General features: G+C 40.7%; 1 protein-coding gene across 2 annotated transcripts in view; it reads left to right on the forward strand.

The window, feature by feature from the left end:
* Positions 1-15,150, forward strand: part of LOC109035427 (T-box transcription factor TBX1) — a 34,829-nt gene extending 19,679 nt beyond the window's left edge. Inside the window, exons 7-10 of one of the 2 annotated variants that reach the window (XM_072299722.1) lie at positions 2,349-2,416; positions 6,623-6,786; positions 9,384-9,570; positions 11,165-15,150. In XM_072299722.1, the coding sequence (XP_072155823.1) occupies positions 2,349-2,416; positions 6,623-6,786; positions 9,384-9,570; positions 11,165-11,369 (624 nt within the window). In that variant the 3' untranslated portion in view covers positions 11,370-15,150. Of the gene's footprint in view, positions 1-2,348; positions 2,417-6,622; positions 6,787-9,380; positions 9,571-11,164 lie in introns of both variants that reach the window. The other variant, XM_072299721.1, reaches the window with a different exon arrangement.
* Positions 15,151-23,014: the final 7,864 nt, after the last annotated feature.

Genomic DNA, 23,014 nt, shown 5'->3' on the forward strand with positions numbered 1-23,014 from the left:
ACTTTTTCGACTGTTATCACTCTTCCAGCACATGATTCTTATGTATTTTTTTGCGTACTTTTCGTTTCTGGCCTTTTTAAAGGCCTCCGATAAATTTTAAGGGGCCTTATGGCCCATTGTTGCCATTTTTGGCCCATTTTTAGGGGTTTTTTCCATTTAACACATTCAAAACTCAACTTAATCCAAAAACTGTGTACATTTTTGAAAAGTACGTAAAAAAATGAATAAAAAATGTTCAGTAAAATTTTTTCCTATGTTGCCAAATTTCCGAGAAAATTGGTCCCAAAGTGTCGAAAACGGCAAAAAATCGATAAATCGCCGCGTCTAAGGTTCAAGAAAGTGGAGTACATTTTTCATACTGTACCAGATAACAGCTCTTATCCATCCATACAACATACTAAAATATCATAGTTGTACCTGGATTCCCACGATGTGAAAATTGACCGAGATGTCGATTTTAGCGGCCTTTTTATACTTGAAGGCAGCTCTTTTGAATGTTTTTCGACCTTAGTCACCCTCTATGGGTGTGTACTATATGTATTTTTCTACGTACTTTTCATATCTGGCCATAAAAATGGCTTCCTGTGAGTTTTAAAAGGCCTAACGGTCCATTGTTGCCAATTTTCACCAATTTTTAGGGGTTTTTTCAAGTTTACGTGTGTGAAACTTAATTTAATCTAGAAACCGTGTACAATTTCGGAAAGAACGTAAAAAAATACATAGAAATGTGATTTGTACCTTTTCCCTACGTTGCCAAATTTTCGAGAAAAATCGTCCTGAAGCGTCAAAAATGCCAAAAATTGGATTAATCATCACGTCGGAGGTTCCAGGAAGTGAATTATGACATTCATGTGGATCGTGGGACACTTTCTCCACGCATTTTCTGTTCTTCGGTATATTTGGCCTGTAGCAAGCATCTTGAGAACCAAGGATTATCTCGAGGTTACAGGAATAAAGAGGTGAACTGGAGTGAAGGATAAAGTAAAAGCACCTTGAGGGCCCGTTTTGTCACGTTCATCTGCGCCATTACATGTTCCTTGAGATGCATTGCAATTTTCCATTTTCGATACGTTATTTGTAGTGAAAAAAAAACTCGAAATTCACTTCCTGGAACCTCCGACGTGATGATTAATCCAATTTTTGGCATTTTTGACTCTTCAGGACGATTTTTCTCGAAAATTTGGCAACGTAGGGAAAAGGTACAAATCACATTTCTATGTATTTTTTTACGTTCTTTCCGAAATTGTACACGGTTTCTAGATTAAATTAAGTTTCACACACGTAAACTTGAAAAAACCCCTAAAAATTGGTGAAAATTGGCAACAATGGACCGTTAGGCCTTTTAAAACTCACAGGAAGCCATTTTTATGGCCAGATATGAAAAGTACGTAGAAAAATACATATAGTACACACCCATAGAGGGTGACTAAGGTCGAAAAACATTCAAAAGAGCTGCCTTCAAGTATAAAAAGGCCGCTAAAATCGACATCTCGGTCAATTTTCACATCGTGGGAATCCAGGTACAACTATGATATTTTAGTATGTTGTATGGATGGATAAGAGCTGTTATCTGGTACAGTATGAAAAATGTACTCCACTTTCTTGAACCTTAGACGCGGCGATTTATCGATTTTTTGCCGTTTTCGACACTTTGGGACCAATTTTCTCGGAAATTTGGCAACATAGGAAAAAATTTTACTGAACATTTTTTATTCATTTTTTTACGTACTTTTCAAAAATGTACACAGTTTTTGGATTAAGTTGAGTTTTGAATGTGTTAAATGGAAAAAACCCCTAAAAATGGGCCAAAAATGGCAACAATGGGCCATAAGGCCCCTTAAAATTTATCGGAGGCCTTTAAAAAGGCCAGAAACGAAAAGTACGCAAAAAAATACATAAGAATCATGTGCTGGAAGAGTGATAACAGTCGAAAAAGTCGACGAAAATAATTGTTTTTCGATTCCAGGATTTTGGGTTTGAGGCGCTGCTGCGCCCTTGCATGGGCTCCGTTCGGTCTAATATTTGGCACAGAGTCTACCTAAAACTAGTACTTTGAAAATATGAAACATTTAGCAAAATCCAGGTGGGGCCGGAAAAGGCCCAAAACGCAACTCCTCCTTTACTTGTGCGGCCGAAAAACAGTATATTTTAACAAGGCGCGAGCATGCAATTATTCAAACTCTGCGGAAGTGTTTCTGCCTACACGATACAATGAAGGCGAAATGCTTATGTGGCTATAGAGACTAGAGACGTTGCATTGCTATTTTGGCGATAGTGGAAGCTTCTACTTTCGGGACTATAACAGCTCATCTCCATTTTTTGACCCTTTGTACATGTAATTGTTTCAGATTACTCAATTAAAAATAGAAACTAATCCGTTTGCCAAAGGTTTCCGGGATTGCGAGCCGGATGACTGGTGAGTGTTGTTTATTTTCTCCTCCTCATAACTGTTTTTATTTTTTTTATTTTTCAAAAAGCGATCAAAGTAAAGCATGTCTGCTTTTTCAAGCACTTCGAACGAGACTCAATATATTTCTGCACTGAAATAAACAATTTGAGATACCAATTGCTGAAACATTCATACCGGAAAAGACTGGATTTGGAAAATAATACGTGACGAAAGACACGAAAAATAAAATTTGAATGCATAGGTGAGAAAGCCCCAAAAACGTTGCGCCCTTCAAAGTGTTACGCCCTTCAGAGTGTTGCACCCTTAGAAACCGTCCCTAAATTTCGTGACGCACTTTTTCGGCATTTTTGACCCCCTTCTCCTCCTTGTAACGCCTCTGTGACGTAGGTCCCTGGCCTTTAACACGTAAAAACAAAATGGCGCAACGCTCTCCTCAACCCCTCTCCCACCTAAAGCGATATGCAATTTTGGAACAATCCCTTAGGTATGCATTTAGGTGTACAGCTTAATGGCAAATCCGGCCTGTTGAATGGTGAGAACGGGCAGAAGAGCCGGTTTATAAATAAATGCCACAATGACGCCTATTTAAAGAATTCGTAGCCACAACGATGAGGAACACTTTTTTTTATGAGCCCTTGTAAAGGATGTTCCACTGGAGACATTAGTCATATCCAGCGCCTCGTGGAATAGCGTGTTACGTGTTGCCCGTATCATAAAACGTTGCACGCTAAAAATACCGGCGAAATATTAATATCGGAGAGTGAGGATTGTTTATTGGTTGGCCTGTCGATGCGGTAGGACCACTCAGCGGAAAACCGCACCAATCCAACGCTGCGGTTTCCTCGATCACGCCTTGTTGCCGGACGGCCACTCTCAAATAAATACATGCATACATACACCCTCACCACATACATACCCTTTTGTGACCCCTAATTTTTAAATTTTTAAATTCTGTACTACACTATTTTTAGCTCTCCTCTAAGGTGTTAATGGCTCAAATGTTAGAAGCACCAAATAAACGTATCTACCAACCAACCATACATACATCAAATAAACGTATCTACCAACCAACCATACATACATCAAATAAACGTATCTACCAACCAACCATAAGAGTCGCTCTCACAGCGCTCTTTGGCGCTCTGCGACGCTTAATCGCCACAAAACTCGGTCCTCCCACAAGTCAACAGGGAGTTGGCACTCCCTCATCTCATCCAAAACCCCCTGTCGCCCCCTTTTACCGGGCGTCCCCTTCGTCTCCTCCCAGGAGGAACCCATCAAGCATCTTTTTTGGCAGCTTCTCTTCCGAGAAATACTTACCTCTATACTTTTAAATAGCACTGTGGCGTCCATAGGTTCGCAGTGTTCGCCGAACACCCTAAAATATTTTGAAACAATTAATAAATTATGGCTAAGAATGTGGGAAGCAATACAGAATACAGAATAGTAGATCGCAAATAAGTATCGGGCGCTTGGCTTCCGACAGCGGCATGTGGCGCGGCGGAGAGAGAAAATCCTGTGACGCGTGGTCCGCACCGGCTACCGAACCTGGATGATCTGCGTACGGTGAGGAGAGAGAACCTGGGTGCAATGATGAAGGGGCAAAGGGTACACGAGAGAGGAGAGGCACCGGCGCGCGGCGCAGAGCGGAGCGTGAGCATTGGGTTCGGAGACGAGTGCGGACCGCGCTCGCGGAGGGAACACAGCAGAGAGAAAAGGGAGGGGAAAAGAACGAGAGAGGAGAGCCGCTCATCAGTCCAGCTGTTTCCTATAGCAGTGGTCCGCAGGGGTTTGCGAACCGCCGAATTTCCTCTATGCCGCGATTCGCCCTCCGCTTCCCCCCTGCGCCTGCGGGCCGCATCTCCCAGTTTCCCAGTCTCCCTCTCCCACCTCTCTCTGCAGGTGCGTGTTGCGAAAATACGTTATCATTTAACAAAATAAATTACAGGAAAACGATCGGTAAAAAGAACAAAATTTCAATGACAATTTACCGGCACAATTTTCACCAGAAAGGGTTAAAATCGTGTTCTTGCGGCTTCATTTTTTAAAAAGTTTCCGGGGGAGGCCCCCCGAACCCCCCTTTAAGGAAGGGGAGTGAACCTTTCTGACCCCCCCCCCCCTAAAGTTAACACTCCTACCGAACGCCTACCGGATATAGTCACGCCACGCCACTACTACCATCTATACTTTCAAATACATTCAATGTGAAATATTTAATATGCAAATAGCCGTGAGGGCGTATTCCAAGGTGAATGAAGGAAAGTCGTCGCATATAGAGTAACTGAGGGACTTGGAGAACTATTTAAAGAATGACTGAAATTTCCAAGCACCTTAGATCAAATCACGGGCATAATTCTCTAAAAATTAGAATGAAAAATATTTACAAATTTTCTCGAAAATTCGTGTAATGAGGCGGGAAATTTTGCAACGTCGGAAGGCTCATACGGCGTTCTTCCTCAGCTGGGATAGGTACTCCAATCCCGGAAACCGCGAGAGTCACATCGCAGATTATTATTTTCTAATGCGGCCTGGATGCGGCAACTGGGAGAAAGGGGGCGTTGGGCGGTTGGGTTAGGCGATTTAATTGCCCGTGTAGTAGCTGTCAACAGGCACCTAAACGGAAGCTAAATTACAGAGTGATTACTGTTGCTCGCGCTTTGCAACACTCATCTCCCGGCTTCAGAGCGAGCAGGCAGCACACATGGAATACATTCAAACGTAATTGATTTTCTTCATTGCTCGTACACACAGCTCACCGGTCCTGAATTGCCAGATCGTGCGATATTTGGATACTTAACGTTGGTGGAATGGGGGAAAGCGCTGATCTGGCAACTACGAGACCGGTCACGCCAAAAATACATACGGGCCCGAGAGTTCGGTTCTGCTTTCCAGTCTCACCTTCACACCCGTGTCAGTTATGCTTTCTGCATGTCGATGGCTTAGCTTCAGCCGCTGAAGTCGAAAAGTTTCAGTACATTCAAATTTTTTTTTAAAATTCCGACTAGGTTTCATTTTTTAAAAGATACCAACCATTTTAAGAAAAATCGGACTAGGCTTAACCAAAATCAGCCTTGCTACATCACGATGGCCAAAGTACAAAACTACGTATCTTCATTGCGATGTTTCAAACTTTCCGTTCCTACTTTATGTTTTGAAGCAGAAATAAGCCAACTTTAAAGCTTGAAGTTAATACAAAACTAGGGGTCTGCCCCCTGGCCGCTACGTGGCCCAACCCCCGGAGGGGCCTCGCGCCCTCAGGCCCGCTTCGCGGGCCCTATACGCATATGTATAGGCAAAAATGTTCTTCCATTTTAATACACCATTTTGTGTTTGAGCTGCATCGATTTCAAATTTTTAACGTAACACTCTGATTTGTAAATGATGAGGGAAAATGGAGGGATCTTGTTGGTGGAATGGAAGTGGGTGGTTGCGGTGGACAGATAAGGTAAAGTAATAGACTAACGGTCGGCAACTCACGAGAGACCTTATAGTTGACTGCTATGCAAGTTCCTACCTCTAGTCGTCTGTAAAAACCACCTATTCAGCCATACGGACACTACATTTGCCTATACATTTTTCTTAAACGGCAATTGCTTTGTCTATTCAACTACAATCCAATTGCTAAGTTCATGGATGAATTCTTTCCCATGAGTTCCTTTTTCCTCCATAAATATCCGCATGTAATTCTGAAATTCCTCATGAATTTCATGCAATAGATCACATGACATTTTCCCTCTTTTTCTTTGTCTATATGTCTTTGCTCTGATCAATTCCAATAATTAACCTGCTGAAGGGGCCTCAATTTACCGTCACCTGGCCATGTTGCGGTCCTCGGTGACTCCAAATTTCGAACACGTTATATCGATGGCTAAAGTACGAAACCACGTACTCCCGTTTGCGACGTTGTAGACTTCCAGTCATACTTCATGTTCTCCTTGGAAAACTTGTCAGCTGAATTTCTGGGGAACCCTCTAAATTTTTCCCTTCCATTAGCAAAATATTTCGTAGAAATTTCAAACTATATGATTGACTCGTTTTTCTTCAAAAAAATAAAACAGGAGCAGAGATCTTAAAACACCGAGATGGAGAAATGCGGTTCCGCACATTAGTCATCGATATCAACCGGGATGAACAGAACAAACTACGCATAGGTACTCGGATTTCAGTAATTTTCAAAATTAATTCTCCGTTTTCCTCTGATTTTATTTTCAGTGGGTCTTCCGAGGTGATGACTCAACTACACCAGAATTCCAATAGTCCTAATCCTAGTGGTAGCAGTGATATTTCCTCGCCATCCAGAACTAGTGTGCGGAGACCGAGCAACACTTGCACCCAGATTCCAAGTAGAAAAGAAATTACTGCAACCAAATATCCCAGTAAGTATCCATAACTATATTAAATTCTCTACACGCGACGGTTTTTCTATTATTTCATGCATTCATTTTGTTTTCCTCTCCGAAAGATTAAATTTTAAATGGTTATTAATTGGACCGAGTTTATTAGAAAGAAACCAACCCACATTCTCGAAAAAAATTGAGTTAAGAATGTTTTTGAATTTCATCAGCCGTACGTTTTCTCCTGCCAAAAACTGACAGTCTGCAAACAAAACATGTTTTGTGAAAAGAGGGGTTAAAGTTTACTTTTTACATTGAGCCTTATGCAGGAATAAACCTTCAGCCTCTGTTACTCAGTTTCAACTTAACGCGTTTTTTGTTTCCGAAAATGAGCTCACCGTTGAGCTCATCAGGCCTTTTAGCTCATCTGCGTCAACTCTTTAAGTGTACCTCGATTTGGAGAGCAGATTTTCTAAAAAAAGTTCTGCAAAAGTTTTAAACATTTTTTTTTTTTTTTTTTTTTTAATCGTGTTTTTGAATTTTTGCTGTATTGGGTCGAGTTCGGGGCAGTTCTATGCTCAAGACCTTTATTGCATTACAATTAAAAACAGTCATGATGATGGTTTTGCGCAGGTAAACAAAAAAACCGGCTCAATTCAGCTCCCGTTTTTCTCTCAGAAAAAGCCATGCGAGGAACGAAAACGCAGCTCGTAATACTCCCGTTCTCACCCGGGCGACCACGGTGCGGAGTGCATCCAACAAATTTGCTCGACAAAATCATTAGCGAGAATTAGAAAAAAAAGGAAAAGAAAAAGAAAGCAAGAAAAAAAAAAAAAACAACGCGCCCGCGGGAATTCCGACATCGGAGAGGAATCGGCGCTCAACTATTTTTATTTAAAGGTTATCCCGCGGGTACAAATTTGTAGTAGGAGCCGTGAGTGGCGGGGCGGGGTCCTATCCTCATTTATCTTGCCACCAACTAATTTCGTAGTTTGTACACAGATTTTTAACTTTTTTCCCTCTCGGTCGCGCCCGATCGTAGACACAGGAAGACTATTTTGTCCCGCATCGACCCATTAATATTAAACACCTCGCGGCCCCCCTCTCACCCTCCCCCATCCCCCCCGTCTCCCGGAGAGACGTATCGCACAATTCACTCCGCGGTGAAGCCTCTGTCACTGTGAGCTAAGTCGGTGGCAGCCCCCCCCCCCCCCAAGCCATCCACTCCCCGGACATCTGTCTCCTTACTTCTTTCCTCCTAATTCAGATTAAATGAATCGTTCCTTACATTCAGTTCCGAGTAGTGCTCGATTGATGAGTGCAAAGTTGTGATCAGCGACATGGGGAGGGATTGGGGATTTTTTGCGAAGAAAGGAGGAGGGCGCGGGGGACAGACACCCCCCCTCCCCTCGTTTAGCTTATACATGGGAAATGTCTCAAATTCTTCGTTTTTAAAATTATTTGCGGAGTATCATGAAACGGAGGGTATGGATTCGATCGACATGAATCGATCGAAAAATAAAAACTTGGATCGACCGCCGTGATTCAATTGACACCGATTCGATCGAGTTATGGGTTAGTCGATCGATTCATGGATCATGTCGATCAATTCACGAATTTTTTGTTCGAATTACGGTCGTCGATCGATTTGGGGTTTTAATTGTCTTTTTGGAAAATTTTAATTAGTATTTTGGGATTTTTAGAGTTAGCGAAGAAAAATGGATGATAAAAGAGCAATAGGAAGGGAATGTATGGAAAAAAGTGAAAAATGAAGCAGGAGTGGTTAAAAAGTGGAGAACCAATGAGGGGAGAACAACTAAAGAGGTGAAGTTTGGGTGGCGTGAAAAATGATTTATTTCATTTCTTCGAAAAGAGGCTATGTTTTTCAAAATCGAAACACCCGTACGATAAAATTTGGCCAAATATCTTTCTTTCTCAGAAGGACGAACAACTACGACATGTCTTCATCATCAATTATCCGCGCGACCTCAAGCTAGACTTCGGGTCGGTACGTGTCTCCGACCAACATCTCCCTATCATTTCCTTAATGTTTTACTAATCTCTCTGAGGCTCGGTATATTTTTAACAGTGGACGCTAAGCTCTCTGAAGCTCGAAAAATTAATGATATTCAAGGAATGAGCACTCCAGAATTCAAAATCTGACTGATCGATGCATAAAATTTGCTCTGAGTCATTGTGTTTTCAAGTTTGTTGTGAATATTCGTTGTTCGTTTTATTTTATTTTGTACAATTTGTATCCTTGGAGTATACTTCGAGCCTAAAAAAAGTTCCAGAAAAAATTGAGCAGAGTTTGGAAAAAAAAAATTGACTTGTATTTTGAAAAAAAAAAAAAAAAATGAGTTGGGACTAGTTTTGATTTTAACTATAGTCATTTTTCTCCTCTCAAAAATTCAATGTCGAGAAAGCATATTTTAAACGTGAAAATACCTAATATACTTTGTCCTTAACATTGGGTCTTATAAAGGAATACAACTCCCAACCTATTTTCTTCCGTTCAAACTTATCAAGTGGTTGACTTAATGACCCTGTTTTATACAACTTCAGCCACTCCAAAAACGCTAAAAAGCAAAAAAAGCAAAAAATTGAAATTTGTTCCCTCTTTTTTGTGATTTTAGTAGATTATGAGAGCAGCATTCCCTGTGAGAATCTTCCTTCTCGTGTGAATTGTTTCTCACCACTCGGAGGAACTAGGTCCAGCCGGCCCACCTATCGACCGGAAGATTGTAATTACAAACTCCTTCCCGTTTACTCTCACCAGAATCGGTTCCATCCGTATTCAAATTCGTATACATCTTTTCATCAGAGGTAAGTTTGATTAAATTCAGTTGGATGTATTTATGCTAAAAGGAACTATGTACAAGTGGAAAGATGGGGTGCTCTCTTGCATACTGTATAAGAAACAATGTAAAAGTGGATATAGTTCCTTTTGAGAAAATGGAAAAGCGGGATTTTACATTAAATCAAAAGGAACTATAAGCGCCAAAATATGCCGACTCATGAGCCGCGGGCATGTGCTAAATAATAGCGTTGTGGACAGGGATAATCAGTTAAAAAGTCCCGCCATCGATCTCCCCGTCCGTCGTGCCCGGTCTCGATCGTTACCGCTGACGTCACTGGCGCTTCTAAATACCCATTCACTCTTATGGCCCTCAGCAAACGAGCATCCCCCAACTTTCCACTTGCACATAATTCCATTCCGCATAAATACGTCCAATTCTCCTAAAACGTTACCAATTACTGATCAATGGGTACATGGTGAGTACTTGATGAGTTACCTCATCCTCATAAGTGGACAACATTTCTCAATGAGGAATCACTTCCTCTGCCTCACTTAAGAAAAAAGCATTTTGTGTCATTAGATTCTTCATGCAGGTGGGTGCTTTTATGGATAAGCCAATAATAGGCTTATCCATAAAAGCGGTCAGTCGTTAAATCATTTCGAAATGTATGGTTCAATATTAGTTAATTGATAATCTTCACAGGGAGAGTATTGCCATGTGTATCCATCATCTATTAAAAATGACACCAATGGGCACATGCTAGCTGGACTGTATTTTGAGATAAGGAACTACTATTTCCAGCTCAATCATGAAAGGACCTATTCGCTTAGAGAAATTAACAGCACACATGTTGTTTCTAAAATAAGCCAAAAATAGCAACATAGTTTAGCTATGCCACTATCGGTGATTACTCACGCCAGTTTTGTTTCCCAGGGAAATAGAAGGGAATATAAGTAAGAATTTTCATTTTTTCATTTTTTTATTTTTAAAATTCTCCATTTTTTTAATTGATTATTATTTTTTTTTAAAATTTAGACCATGTTAAGGCTGTTTCAATGTTTCTCAACTTTTGAAGGAAAATTTTAAACCGAAATTTTGCAATCTTATTTGAAGATACCCAGACACGGACTTACACTGAAAAAAAATTCTCGGCGTTTTTACCACTGTCCGTTGGTACCTTTACCATCTCACTTTTTTACCAATTATTGCTAATTTTACCAAGACAGACTGGTAAGCTTACCTAAAAACCGGTATTTTTACTGTTTTTTCCAGGTAAGAATACCTTTTTTATTTGTATTCAATTCCCGGTAACTTTGCCATTTTATCTCGGTAATTCTACCACAGCCGATAAAAAATATTGGCGTTTTTAGCAAGGTCCAGTAAAATTACCGAGAAAGTTCAATAATTTTACCGAGATTTCTCAGTAAAATTAACAATTCCATAAATAGTAATTTTACCAAGAAAAAACTGGGATCAAATAGAACCCTGAATTCTTGGTGATTTTGCCCTTTTCTTAGTAAATACACCGAGATTTTTTTTTCAGTGAGCTTGCGCATGGAGAATAGCTCCATAACCGACGAGACTTACAATAATTTCGAATTCCGTTTTCCACCTTCCAGTTTACCCAAGACACCGAGCAGCATATCAAGCATGTCCAGCGGAGAACTGGACTTCTCCGTCTCAGGGGGAGTGGGAGCGACCCCGAGCAGCACCGCCATGTACGCCGGCACCATGCCCATGCCGTACCACTACCCTCACCACCAAAGTCCCTCCATCTACAGCCCCATAGGAGACTACCACGATTCCATGTTCATGCACCGGTAGTCGTCACCTCTTCACGCCGTGCTTGCGTCACGGTCGTCCCGAACAAAGTCAGGAGCATAGAGTAGCATAGAGTCATAAGGTAAGAGGGAGAGCTGGTGCCTTTTTCAAGTATTTTCCAGGTCCCGAATGGAGATGTTGCTTGTGAGAGGAATTTGCGATTTGACTGTTGATTCCAGGGTAAAAGTTCGCGAGAAACACGATGGTGCCACTGGTTTTCTCTGAAATCAACTCCCAAGCTCAAAAAAAGCTCTCAAGTTGAGGCCAAAATGGAGGGGATAGCCCACGCTATCTTGAGAGTCCACCTCTACATCAAGGCAAACTCTCCATGCAAAGATAGGGAGCAAATACATTGACAGGGTTGCCGTGATTTCAGTTTAAGAGTCTCCACAAAAGGTGGCAGCCCTGTCAATGTATTTACTCCCTATCTTTGCATGGAGAGCTTGTTTTGATGTAGAGGTGGACTCTCAGGGTAGGGTGGGATATCCCCTCCATTTTGGCCTCAACTTGAGAGCTTTTTGTGAGCTTGGGAGTTGATATCAGAGAAAACCAGTGGTACCATCGTGTTTCTCGCGAACTTTTACAAAGGAATCAATGGTCAAATCGCAAATCCCTCACACATGCAACAACTCCATTCCGAGACTCCTGCTGGGTCACTTTTGCGATGCATGATCGACTGTTTCCGATACACGGGTACCCGGCCATCCGACGTAAACAAAGGAGATAGGAATTACGAAGTATTGCGCACCGCCATTTTGGATCGAACATGTATCGAAAAAGTGACCGCAGCTCGGCGCACACCGGGCTCGGAACTAGTCGAGCAGAACATGGCGCCAGCTCTCTCATTTATATTACGACTCAATGTGGATCATATTTGGATCGTATTTTGCAATAAGGAACCACTATCTCTGGCTCTTTCATAAAAGCACATATCTACATAAGGAAACCAATGGCATGTATGTTGTTTCTATAATGGGCCAGAAATAGTGGTTCCTTATTGCAAAATGTAATCCATTTAGCATAAAGGAACCAGCGCGATTATAGTGTTTTCACAATCGTGCAAATGTTTCTCTCCTGTTGAAAATATACTCAAAATATGTACAGTTTTAAAATTTACACGTTGTTTTCCTTTAAAATAACAATTTTCTGGTGAGAAGTAAAAACTATTTGCTATTCTGAGAGATTTTTTAGAAAATTTTGAAGAAGCAACATTTTTACAACACTAGCATCGCGCTGGTTCCTTTTTGCTAGATGCGATCCATGCACTCTATGATCAGGAGCCATATCTTCACATCCATCATCGAAATCAAAGTTGCCAAATTTACTGTGCTCTTAAATAAGATGTAAACTATCAACGATAAGTTGCAAGTACATCAAGGATTTGGATTCCCAAATAAACGTGCAAAACACAGAAATATTGATCGAACGCAAATGCAATACTGTTGGTGAAATGCTCTGGGTTCACCTCATGATGCATGCACGATAAGCGACCGAAATTCAAGCACAATGATAATTCCAGCGCGGTATTAATATTACGTTTCTCTCAGGATTCATTCCCGTTATAAGTTCATGCCGTTTGACGCTAGGGAAGGTCGTTCGAGAATCCATCAAATGTAGTGCTCGAGCTATGATTTTGTAATCATCGCATTTGATCGGTTCATAGGGAAACCACTGCATTAATCTTGGAGGAGGAAGTGCAATCATAATTTCAAACATCACAGATAGTTTTGGAATGAGGCTGGTGCAGTTTTCAAAAATAATTCAAAAGATTTTGAATGCTTGCATTCCTCCTCCAAGTTTAATGACTGATTAGGTAGACTCTGGTAAAAATTGGCAGTAGAATCTGTGTTCCAAATTATAATAGACCTACAGCCGGCTGTAAGATTTCCAATAGCATCTAAAGCCGGCAACACAATTTCCTACAGCCTTTTATAGCCGATGGCGATTAAGCAACAGCCTGGCGATACAGTGTATGCGAAACGTTACTAATTACGGATGCTAGAACTTAGTGAGTTTTTGGACTACCGCTCTCCTCTTGGGCCGTGGTGTCTTGATTTATTTTGCGAGGAAAGCTCCGTACTTTTGAAGGATGCCTGCCATTCCTAATATGTTGGAGCGCCTTCAAATTTGTACGATACTGAGCAATACCTCTGGTGTGAAATAGTTGCTTCAAGAGCCGTGGTACTCTGTGGCGCGGCGGGCGGGCAGCCAGCGCGAAACGCGAATTGGCGCCTACAAACCTAACAGGGATACTTCACGCATTGCGCAATGCGTGAAGTATCCCTGTTAGGTTTGTAGGCGCCAGTCCGCCGCCGCTCCGCTTTGTATTAGGCTCTAATATTTAATCTCGTGGAGTCAGCGTTTTTCAACTCATGACTTTGAAATGTTTGCACACTCTGTATGGATTATTCTCATTTTAATTGATGAAAAAAAGTACGTGGTAAAGGAAAATATAATGTGTGTTTTGTAAATATTAAGATGATTCCGTACAAACTAAAGGATTTACAAAACACACGAATTTCTACACAATTTCTTATAGCCTTTTATAGCCGATGGCGAAAAAGCAACAGCCAGGCGATAAAGTGTAAAGCCCGGCGATAGGTATGTACTATAGCCCGGCTGTATAATTTTGTATCGCTTCGTGTAGCCCGGCCGTATGATTTTTAGCGGCTCTGGTGCTTGCACTAGAGCTGCTATTCCGGACGGTCCCAGCTGGGGAGTATCAATGCAGCATGTTACATTGTAGAGACCGCGCGTTGGTTGATGGGAATCGGCGCCATTTTCGGCTATGTTCCTTGTCATGACTTTATTTTATTGCATACTGTTTTATTGTTAGTCAATGCTATGTTGTGTATTGTATTTTTGGAATCATGGTGATACAGTCAACAATTCAAAACTTGTTTGTGCTTTTATCTCGTGATGGAAAAAATGTACTTTACGTTCAAAATTTGAAAATTTGAATTTTAAAGTTTTCGCGGTTAAGGAAGCTTTAACCACTGGGTTGGAGCTTCCTAGTCATATTACTTGATATCAGCTGATAGCAAACAAAGGTTACCAGGGAAACCGTAAACGTCTAACAACTATCGTGGCCATTGGGGCGATTATTGAAATGATATCGACTGTATGTCGCCGCTTACGACAGGACATAGCCCTATCTTAACTGTGTAATATATCGCAATTCGATATTGTTTTGATTTTTAGGAGGAGCAATTCATTCATACAGTTCCGATTAGTTTTTGCGAACGGGCCCTTAACCTACGGCACTCGGCTACAAAAGTTACAAAACATGAATCGACAGTTGTCGGATTGTACATCAATGACAAAATGTGTCTAGGCCCTCATTCTTGACTACAACTACTGCCCCCAGAGCCGCTCTCCGACGCCAATGCGTTGGAGCTTCCTGCTTGTTTCCACTTCCCACAGCCAGCCATATGATTTTCTATCGCCTTCTTCTGTTGGTTATAAGAATTCCTATGGTATTTTGAAACGCAGCTCCTATCGCCAATTTTTACCAGGGGAACTAATAAACTAAAAAGCGAAAGTATCATGTTTTATAATGGATCCCAATGGTCTGAGCACTTGACAATGTAATAAAGTATTGATGGTTCACGAATAAGATAAATCGTGAGTTGAGATTATTTATATCCTCCATTACAGTTTGTAAAAATAAGTCACCATGTTGTCTTACCTAAGTGCCTGTATGAGATATGTACTGGTCAAAGCTATTTTTAAGTGTAAAATTATGCAATGCTTGAATTTTATAATAAAATCCGTTATCTTTTTAGACCGTTATCATGTTTTGATTCTGAGTGATAATCCTATATTAATTGGATTACATTTTGCAATAAGGAACCACTATCTCTGGCTCTCCCACAAAAGCACATATTTGCATAGGGAAACCAATGGCATGTATGTTGTTTCTAAAATTGGCCAGAAATAGTGGTTCCTTATTGCAAAATGCAATCCAATTTATATATACCATAAGGCTACTAGTTAAAACAGTGTCTTTGATATCCAAATTTATCGATACCGAATCGATGCTGAAAGTAGATCGAGATTTTGATCTTTCACAATTACAAAATTTTTTTTTCATACGAGTTCCTTAGAGAACGGGTTTTGCTTAAATTTCGAGCAAAGATTCACCTATTTCTCCGTGTACTCCAACCAGGAAATGAGGGGCTTGGAGGAAAAGGCGCTTAAGTGCAGTTTTTACTATTTCGAGAAATATGTGTTTGAAGTTTCGAAATGACATAGATCCTTACGACGGTAAGAAAGTTCAAACCGACTTTTTCATGCTGAAAAATTGGAATTTGGGAGCGAATTTCTCACAGAATATGCATCAAATGAAATCAATAATATTTCAATTTTTTCGAAAACTGCACTTATGTGCCTTGTCCTCCAAGCCCCTCAACAATCATGCATTCCTTTCTACAAAAAATAATTTCTTCTGGAAATACACACATACACACACAAAAATAAAAAATGCAGCTCACCCATTAAATTTTTCCCCCTTTTTGACTTTTTACGTAACATTTTTGAACTCTGACTTTAAAACTGTTTAACAAGTATCTTGAAGTGCTATTTTTGCACTTGTATATCGATGGTGTAAGTCGGCAATCACATAACTCGGTTTGCGACGTCGCAGACTTCCTATCATACCTTATTTTTTAAACGGAAAACTACTCAACGACAATTCTTTAAAATTGTCGTGATTTTTCTTCTCTATGTGTAGAAAATTCCGCAAAAACTGCAAGAAATGATGTTGATTTGTTCTCCTTTAAAAAATATTATAGAGGCGGAGATTTTCAGACACCGCAAACGAGTTGTATGATTGCCGACTTACACCGTCGATATACCTAATCACCATAGAGAAAATAAAGGAGGTGATTGCATTTCGGGTATCTTGGAATTTTTTTGATGCCGCAGGTCGGTACCGCGACTTTTATGATCGATTTTCTTGGGAATAGTGTAATTTATGGAAAAAAGTCATAGAAAAAATGCTTGAAATTATAGCATGAGTTGATTCAAGCAAAAAATGGGACATTATGGTCCGTTTTTCACACTTCGAATTCCGGATTTCGCTGGCCAGGTTGTACCGACCTACGTCACAGGGTAAACACCTCAAGATGCAAACACCTCCTTTTTTTCTCTATGCCTAATCACCAGTTTTACACTGAACTTTTCGGTCTAAAGTTTTACATTACGTCGAGTTACGCTTTTAGGGTGACGAAAGTAGTGGACCGCTGTGAATTTTTCGTATTGCAATGAAACCATCGCATGATTTTCCATGGTTCTCATCAGTGGAAAGAGACTTCGACGTGACGAAATAAACGAGAGCATCAGGTCACAGTCTCAGCTCGGCGATTAATAATTCCTCCAGAGCTGGGACTCCCCCGAACTCCCACCTTCTACGTGTAATCAATTACTATGAGAATAAATAACAAACTCCCAGCCGTTATATTGCGCGGCCCGGCTCATTAATTATGTTTTCGAGTTGGGCTCCGACTTAATGATGGGGAGGAATCTCTACCGAGATGTGACAGCAAAGCCGAGTTCCGAGGTGGCTTGTGGGGCGGGGGGGGGGGGGGGGATTGGGCTGTGCGGGAGAGAGGTGAGAACTTTTGGCTAATGTTGTAGTTAAAAAAAAGGGACAAAACAAAAAAACCAAAAACATTTTTGGTAGGTAAGAGGTATTGTAATGTTGGAAGTCATTTGCCGCTCTTTGATTTCAGTTTTTCGCTTGTTCTCACATGAATAAATCTGTCGCAGGCGAATAGTTCTGTTCAGTGGCGAGGCGTGAATGATCGACTATCGATATTTCCCCATTTGAAAGCTATGGTGAAGAATCGATTACGAAGGTATTCGTTGCGGACACACTGTTAATCGATTCCTTTCCATGGGTTTAAATGGCAGATCAATCGATATATCGCAAAGTACGCCACGCCACTGGTACTGTTGTGAGGAAAAACGCCGTATGAGCATTCAAATGTTGTCAAATGTCTCTCAAAAAGGTATGTGTTTTTTACGAAAATTACCTATAAATATTTTTTCTGGAAATTTTCAGATACTCCAGATGGAATCAAATCCTCTGAAAAGTTGGACGAGATATATTCACAAGTTTTTCAGTAAATATGTATTTTATCAAATGAAATTTGGCAACTTCTCAAGCTTCATACGGCGTTTTCCCTGACCCCACGGCAGACTAGCAGTCCCAGTCTCATCAGAAATCTTGTAGGAGGATTGCTCAAAAAAATTCTTTATATTTTTTTCTCTTTTTTTTCACAAGCCAGAAACATTTGTAAAAATTTCGACCATCTGGTTGCCGCAGTGATTTTCTGCCCTTAAATGACTGTATAATAAATGTTAAAATTTTCAGTATTTCAAGAAATACCCTGTTTTCACAATTATGATGGGTAATTTCAATGAAGAGCATTGCGCATTGTGAGGAGAAAAATAAAAAGGAAGTCCGATTAGGATGCCGCCGGGTCTATTTTCATGAAACTTCACTTCCACACGTAATACTCTGAGATAACACGACAGTGCTGCCATGCTAAGAAGAAACACCGTATGAGCATTCAGATGTTGTTAAATTACTTTCAATAAAATGTTTTTTTTTGACGAAAGTTATGATTAATTGGACGTATTTCTATCAAACGGAACTATGTGTATTAAGACATAAGCCCTGAGACCCATAAGAATATGCACATAACGGGACTCACGTCATAATGCACGTAGTTCCGTTTGATAGAAATATGTCCATTTTTCCTTGACATTTTCAGATTCTGTAGATTCAGTTGCGAATGAGACCCTCTGAAAAAGCGGGAGAAAACTTTTCACCGGTCACCGAGAAAGTTCGAGTTGGATTAAAGGAACTTTTGCAACGTCTGAGGTCTCATACGGCGTGATCCCTTAGAGTGGTGGTATGATAACGTCCCTCCTCTGACGTAAGGCCGTATCTCAATTTTCACATGAGCCCTAGAAAGCATGGATTTATACGTAAATTGGGGCTCACGTGGACATGGAGATACTCTCTTACGTCAAAGGGGAAGTGCACCCCGTTAATGAGTGTGTGACAGGGTTGCAATTTTCCATGAAAAATAAAATATTGTAATTTCATGCGAAATATTTCACGAAATTTCAGAGGAATATGAAAAACATTTTCCAAAATAAAATACCTAATTAAATAAAAGGCGACTGGTTTTTGTTTTTTGGAGTTCTTCAGTGCGTGTCACATACCCAGCCCCCAAAAATAGGTTTCATAGTTTTCATATTTTGCACAACTTAGTGAAATTTCATGAAATATCCCACGAAAATCACGATATTTCATATTTTTCATTTCACCCGTGCAACCCTGGTGTGTGACGGCGTGACACTCTCACCCGCAGGAATTCCGAGTAGGGCAACGCACCTCCAGCCCCGCGTGTCGGGGGCGGGGGGTGGGGCACTGACGCGGGGAGGGGGAGGGGCGGTTGCGGGGGTGCGGTAGCCCAGATGTGCGATTTGATGGATGAGCGGGTGAGGTGTAGGTCATCGCACATCGCGCATCGCTCGCAGCCCCACACGTCGCGCCCCCCTCCCTCCCATCAACCCCCAACCTTGACAGTGCAGCATTCCTCCGAGGCCACCGCTACCGCGGATCCGGAGGTAATTACTCCGTCGTTTACCGGGGGGGGGGGGGGATTTTTTTCTCCTGTACTCTACGTTACGCCATAAAAGTTGAGCCACCTTCACGCCGCCGTCAAATATAGAGCGCACTAGCGGAGAGCCCGTGACTGAAGTCACGGGTCTAGATGCTTCACCAAAAATTATATTTATATTAATTTAATAACGGGGAGCAATGGGAGCATTAGGCCGATACTGTTTCGGGGGATGATACCACTATTCGACCACATGGGAGCTTGTTTTGCCCGAGTGAGTGTGCCATTTCACGACGATACCGCTATTCGACCACGCGGAAGCTCCTGTTGCCTACACTGAAATCGAGGGCAAAATGAAATGACGTTAATTTCGTCTTCTCCAGTTTGGTGAAATACTATTTTTTATACGCTATATTTTTTATTTTTTATTTTTTATACGATGCACTGCTAAGGAAGATCGCCGTATGAACATTCCAGAGTTACCAAATTTCCCTTGATAAAACATGTATTTTTGACGACATTCATGAATATTTTTCCATGAAATTTTCAAATATTTTAGACTAAATTGTGTACAAAATTGTCTGAAAATTTTGGAAAATAGTATTCGCAATTTTCCCTGTAAAATTAGTTTTTATCGGAGGAAATTTGGCAATGTCTGAAGGCTCATACGGCGTTCCTCCTTAGCACGGCAGCATAGGGAGAGTACGGACATGTGGGTAATTTTGCGGGTTGCGTCTCGGAGCTCTTATGGCAGAGATAAAAGACCCTCCAATGGCCTGTGTCACACTAACAAAACTAGCCATCAAAATATCAAGGTCAGGTGTTGTGATTGGCTTATTCGACGACTTGGACCAATCACAGCACTTGGCCTTGACTTTGATGGAGTATTTTGATAGTGTGACAAAGGCTCATGTCTTGGCAGTGGTGCGCAGGGTCGGACTGACGCATCTCTGAGGGCGCAGACCCTTAGCCGGCGAAGGGGGCGCAATGTGATATTTTGCTCAGGAGTATGCGGGAACAACCCCCCCCCCCCTCTATCTCTCTATCTCTCTCCATCTCTCCCTCTCTCTCTCCCCCTCTCTCCACCTCTCCCCCTCCCCCTCTCCCTCTCTTTCTCCCCCTCTCTCTCCCTCTCTCTCGGAAAGGCCGAAATTTTTTAAAAATCAAACTCTTATTCAAAATAGAATTTTGACGATATTTTCAGGTTCAAAATCGATTAATCTTACAAAAGAAAATTCTGAAATTGAACATAATAATAAAAGTATCGGAAGAATTGTGAGATGAAAAATGTAAAATCGATCAATCAAAGAAAAGCTATTCGAGGCATCCAAGCACCCTTATCTCTGGAAGAAACAAGCCAGAGCTCAAGAGATCCAAAATCATGCCTTTGAAAACTGGAAGGTGGAAAATAAGGGTGACAAGAAAACAAGAAATACGTCAGACCCTGTATATTGTATGAATAACTGATACAGTACATTTTAAATTTAAATTTTCAAATGTTTAAACAAAGTGAGAACAATGAATATCAGGGCCAGATTAAAGGGGTGGCCACATGGGCCGCCCATGGCCAATTTTGCAATTTTTTTAAATGTAGGTATAAAAAAAATGGGATTTAGGAAAAAAATTATCAATGAGAAAAGGGGACAAAATCTCCCTTTCCTAAGAGTATAGTAATTTCTAATTTTGTTGTTTTTCGGTGATACAAGAGACATCATCTATAATTAGTCTAATTAAAAGAGAGGGACTAAACACGCAATTTGGCCTGGTGCTCAGCGCAGAGAGGAATGATGACGAGGACTTGAGATGAAAAGGAGAAGCCCTCGGCGCGGCGGTCGGCATGTAACACATATTAGTGCCTACAAGATTGCATGAATACTTCACGCATTGCGTCAGACACAGTGCGGTCAGTAGCGGTCGGCGTGGGACGCACAGCGCCTACAACACTGTAGGAATACTTCCCGCATTGCGCCAAATGCAGTGCGGTCAGTGCGGAGCAGCGGCGGAAGTTAAAATTATTAAACCACATTTATGTTTGTTCTTTCTTAATTTTTTCGTTCGATGCTTATAAATGGAAGGCCTTGTCCACAAAGATATAGGTTTACGGGACTTTTTCGAGCAAAGTTTCGTGAACTTTCGCTAGTAGTGCTGACAGGGCTTTCGCAAAAAATGTGTCTAACACGAGTAAACGTGTTTTATGCACCCCGCTACCTCCGGCACGTTCACTTGATGATTTTATTGATGTTTCAAAACGAATGAGAAGGGGGCGGCAAAATACAGGCGGCCCATGGGCGGCAAGTAGGTAAATCCGGCCCTGATGAATATACATACTACATAGCTAAAGAAAAGAAAAATGAGACAAGGGGACAGAATACAGAATACACTTTCCTCTATAACTCCTATTAAAGCTTCTCTCGTTTACTTATACTTTTTAGGCATTTTTTTTTACTTATTTTCTTTTCTCCTTGCATTTTATTTATTATTCTTTTCTTTTATTTCTTCTTCTTTTTTCCTTGTTTTCTTTTCTTTCTTTTCTCCTTTTCTTCATTTTTTTCATTATCATTCTAGCAGCCGGAAGAGGGGCGCGCTTTCGGCGCGCTGAGGGGGGCGCATCTGCCAATGGCAGATTGGCCTTATGGTCAGTCCGACCCTGTAGGTGGAGACTTTAACTAAGCGCGTAGGAGGCTTTGCACAACATACCTCCTTTCAGCATTAATACGTTTAAATGAATCACACATTTAGGATAATACGTTTTACGAGAAAAATCCAAAAAAAGGACAATCTAGACAGATGATCAAGACAATCTGCTCAGATGTACAGTTCATTTAAAGGTAGTGAGTGTCATAGAAAAATGTTGTGCAGCTGTTATTATATTTGGAAGAATGAATTTAAAACCACCGTAACTACATCAAACGTTGCCTGATTCCGTCTAATGTTTTATTATTTCAAAGGAGAACAAATTGAAATTCTGACTTAATATATTTGTTGAATATTTTTCTTATTATGCAGGGAAAATTTACTGAAAGTTTCAGGGCGTTATGCTGTTTGGTTCTCTGTTACAAAAATATATCTTGAGAGGAAATCAGGTGACTTGAAAATTGGGCTAAATCCGTCAAAATCTTACCAGTGAGGCTATGTATCTATTGCAGGCATACATAGCAAATCAGGCATTTTCTCAAATTCCTATGCAGATATACGCAAATTTTGAAAGTCATGAGATTTGGTATGTTTTCACAAAGAGTTCTCATATTTTCAAAGTTTTGAAAGTAAGAATTCATCAAACTACGAACGACGAACTATCATTGTATTTTCTTCTTCAAAGTGCTCCTCATGTACTTTCAACGCTAGAATTGTAAAAACAGTTCTTCAAAAAATGCTGTACCTTTTGAGATGAATATTCATTTATGAGCTAGAAATTATTGCAGCAACCAAAATATGATGCGAATTCTTGAGAATAATTCCTATTCATTAAGAGGAAGACAATTGATTATTTTCTAAGGTTGGAAATTTCTTGATCGAGTTTCATACAACTTACACCTTGGTGATAATTATTTTGTCCAAAATTGCAATCTAAGTGAGATTGTGGGACACTTTGCCCAGACATTTGACACGATGCCTGATCTGATTATTTGCCTATCAATATAGGTAAAAGGATATACTTTGATAACAAGCATTTAGATTTGAGAAGCTGCACATTCTTATTTTTTAAAATAAAAACATGAGTCAATGCTTCTAAATTCCTTTAATCATTAAAAAAAAAAAAATAATGAAAAGAGGATTTCTTATAACCATTAGGCTGCCATTTTCTGTTGCTTCATTTACGTTACCCTGAGGCCTTTCGGCTTCCACGCCAACATTACAGGCTTTAATTGATTGTCCTTCGGGTACGGATGGGAAAATTCAAGATGAAGATACATGAGCGGAAATGTAAAAATATTAAAAGTAACGAGACTTTCGGTGCATTTGTAGAAAATTATGGTGTGAGTTTCAGCATGTAGGTATCAGAGCCCCCCC

The sequence above is a fragment of the Bemisia tabaci genome, chromosome 4 (assembly GCF_918797505.1).
Source record: "Bemisia tabaci chromosome 4, PGI_BMITA_v3".
In the NCBI taxonomy this organism is placed as follows: Eukaryota; Metazoa; Arthropoda; class Insecta; order Hemiptera; family Aleyrodidae; genus Bemisia; species Bemisia tabaci.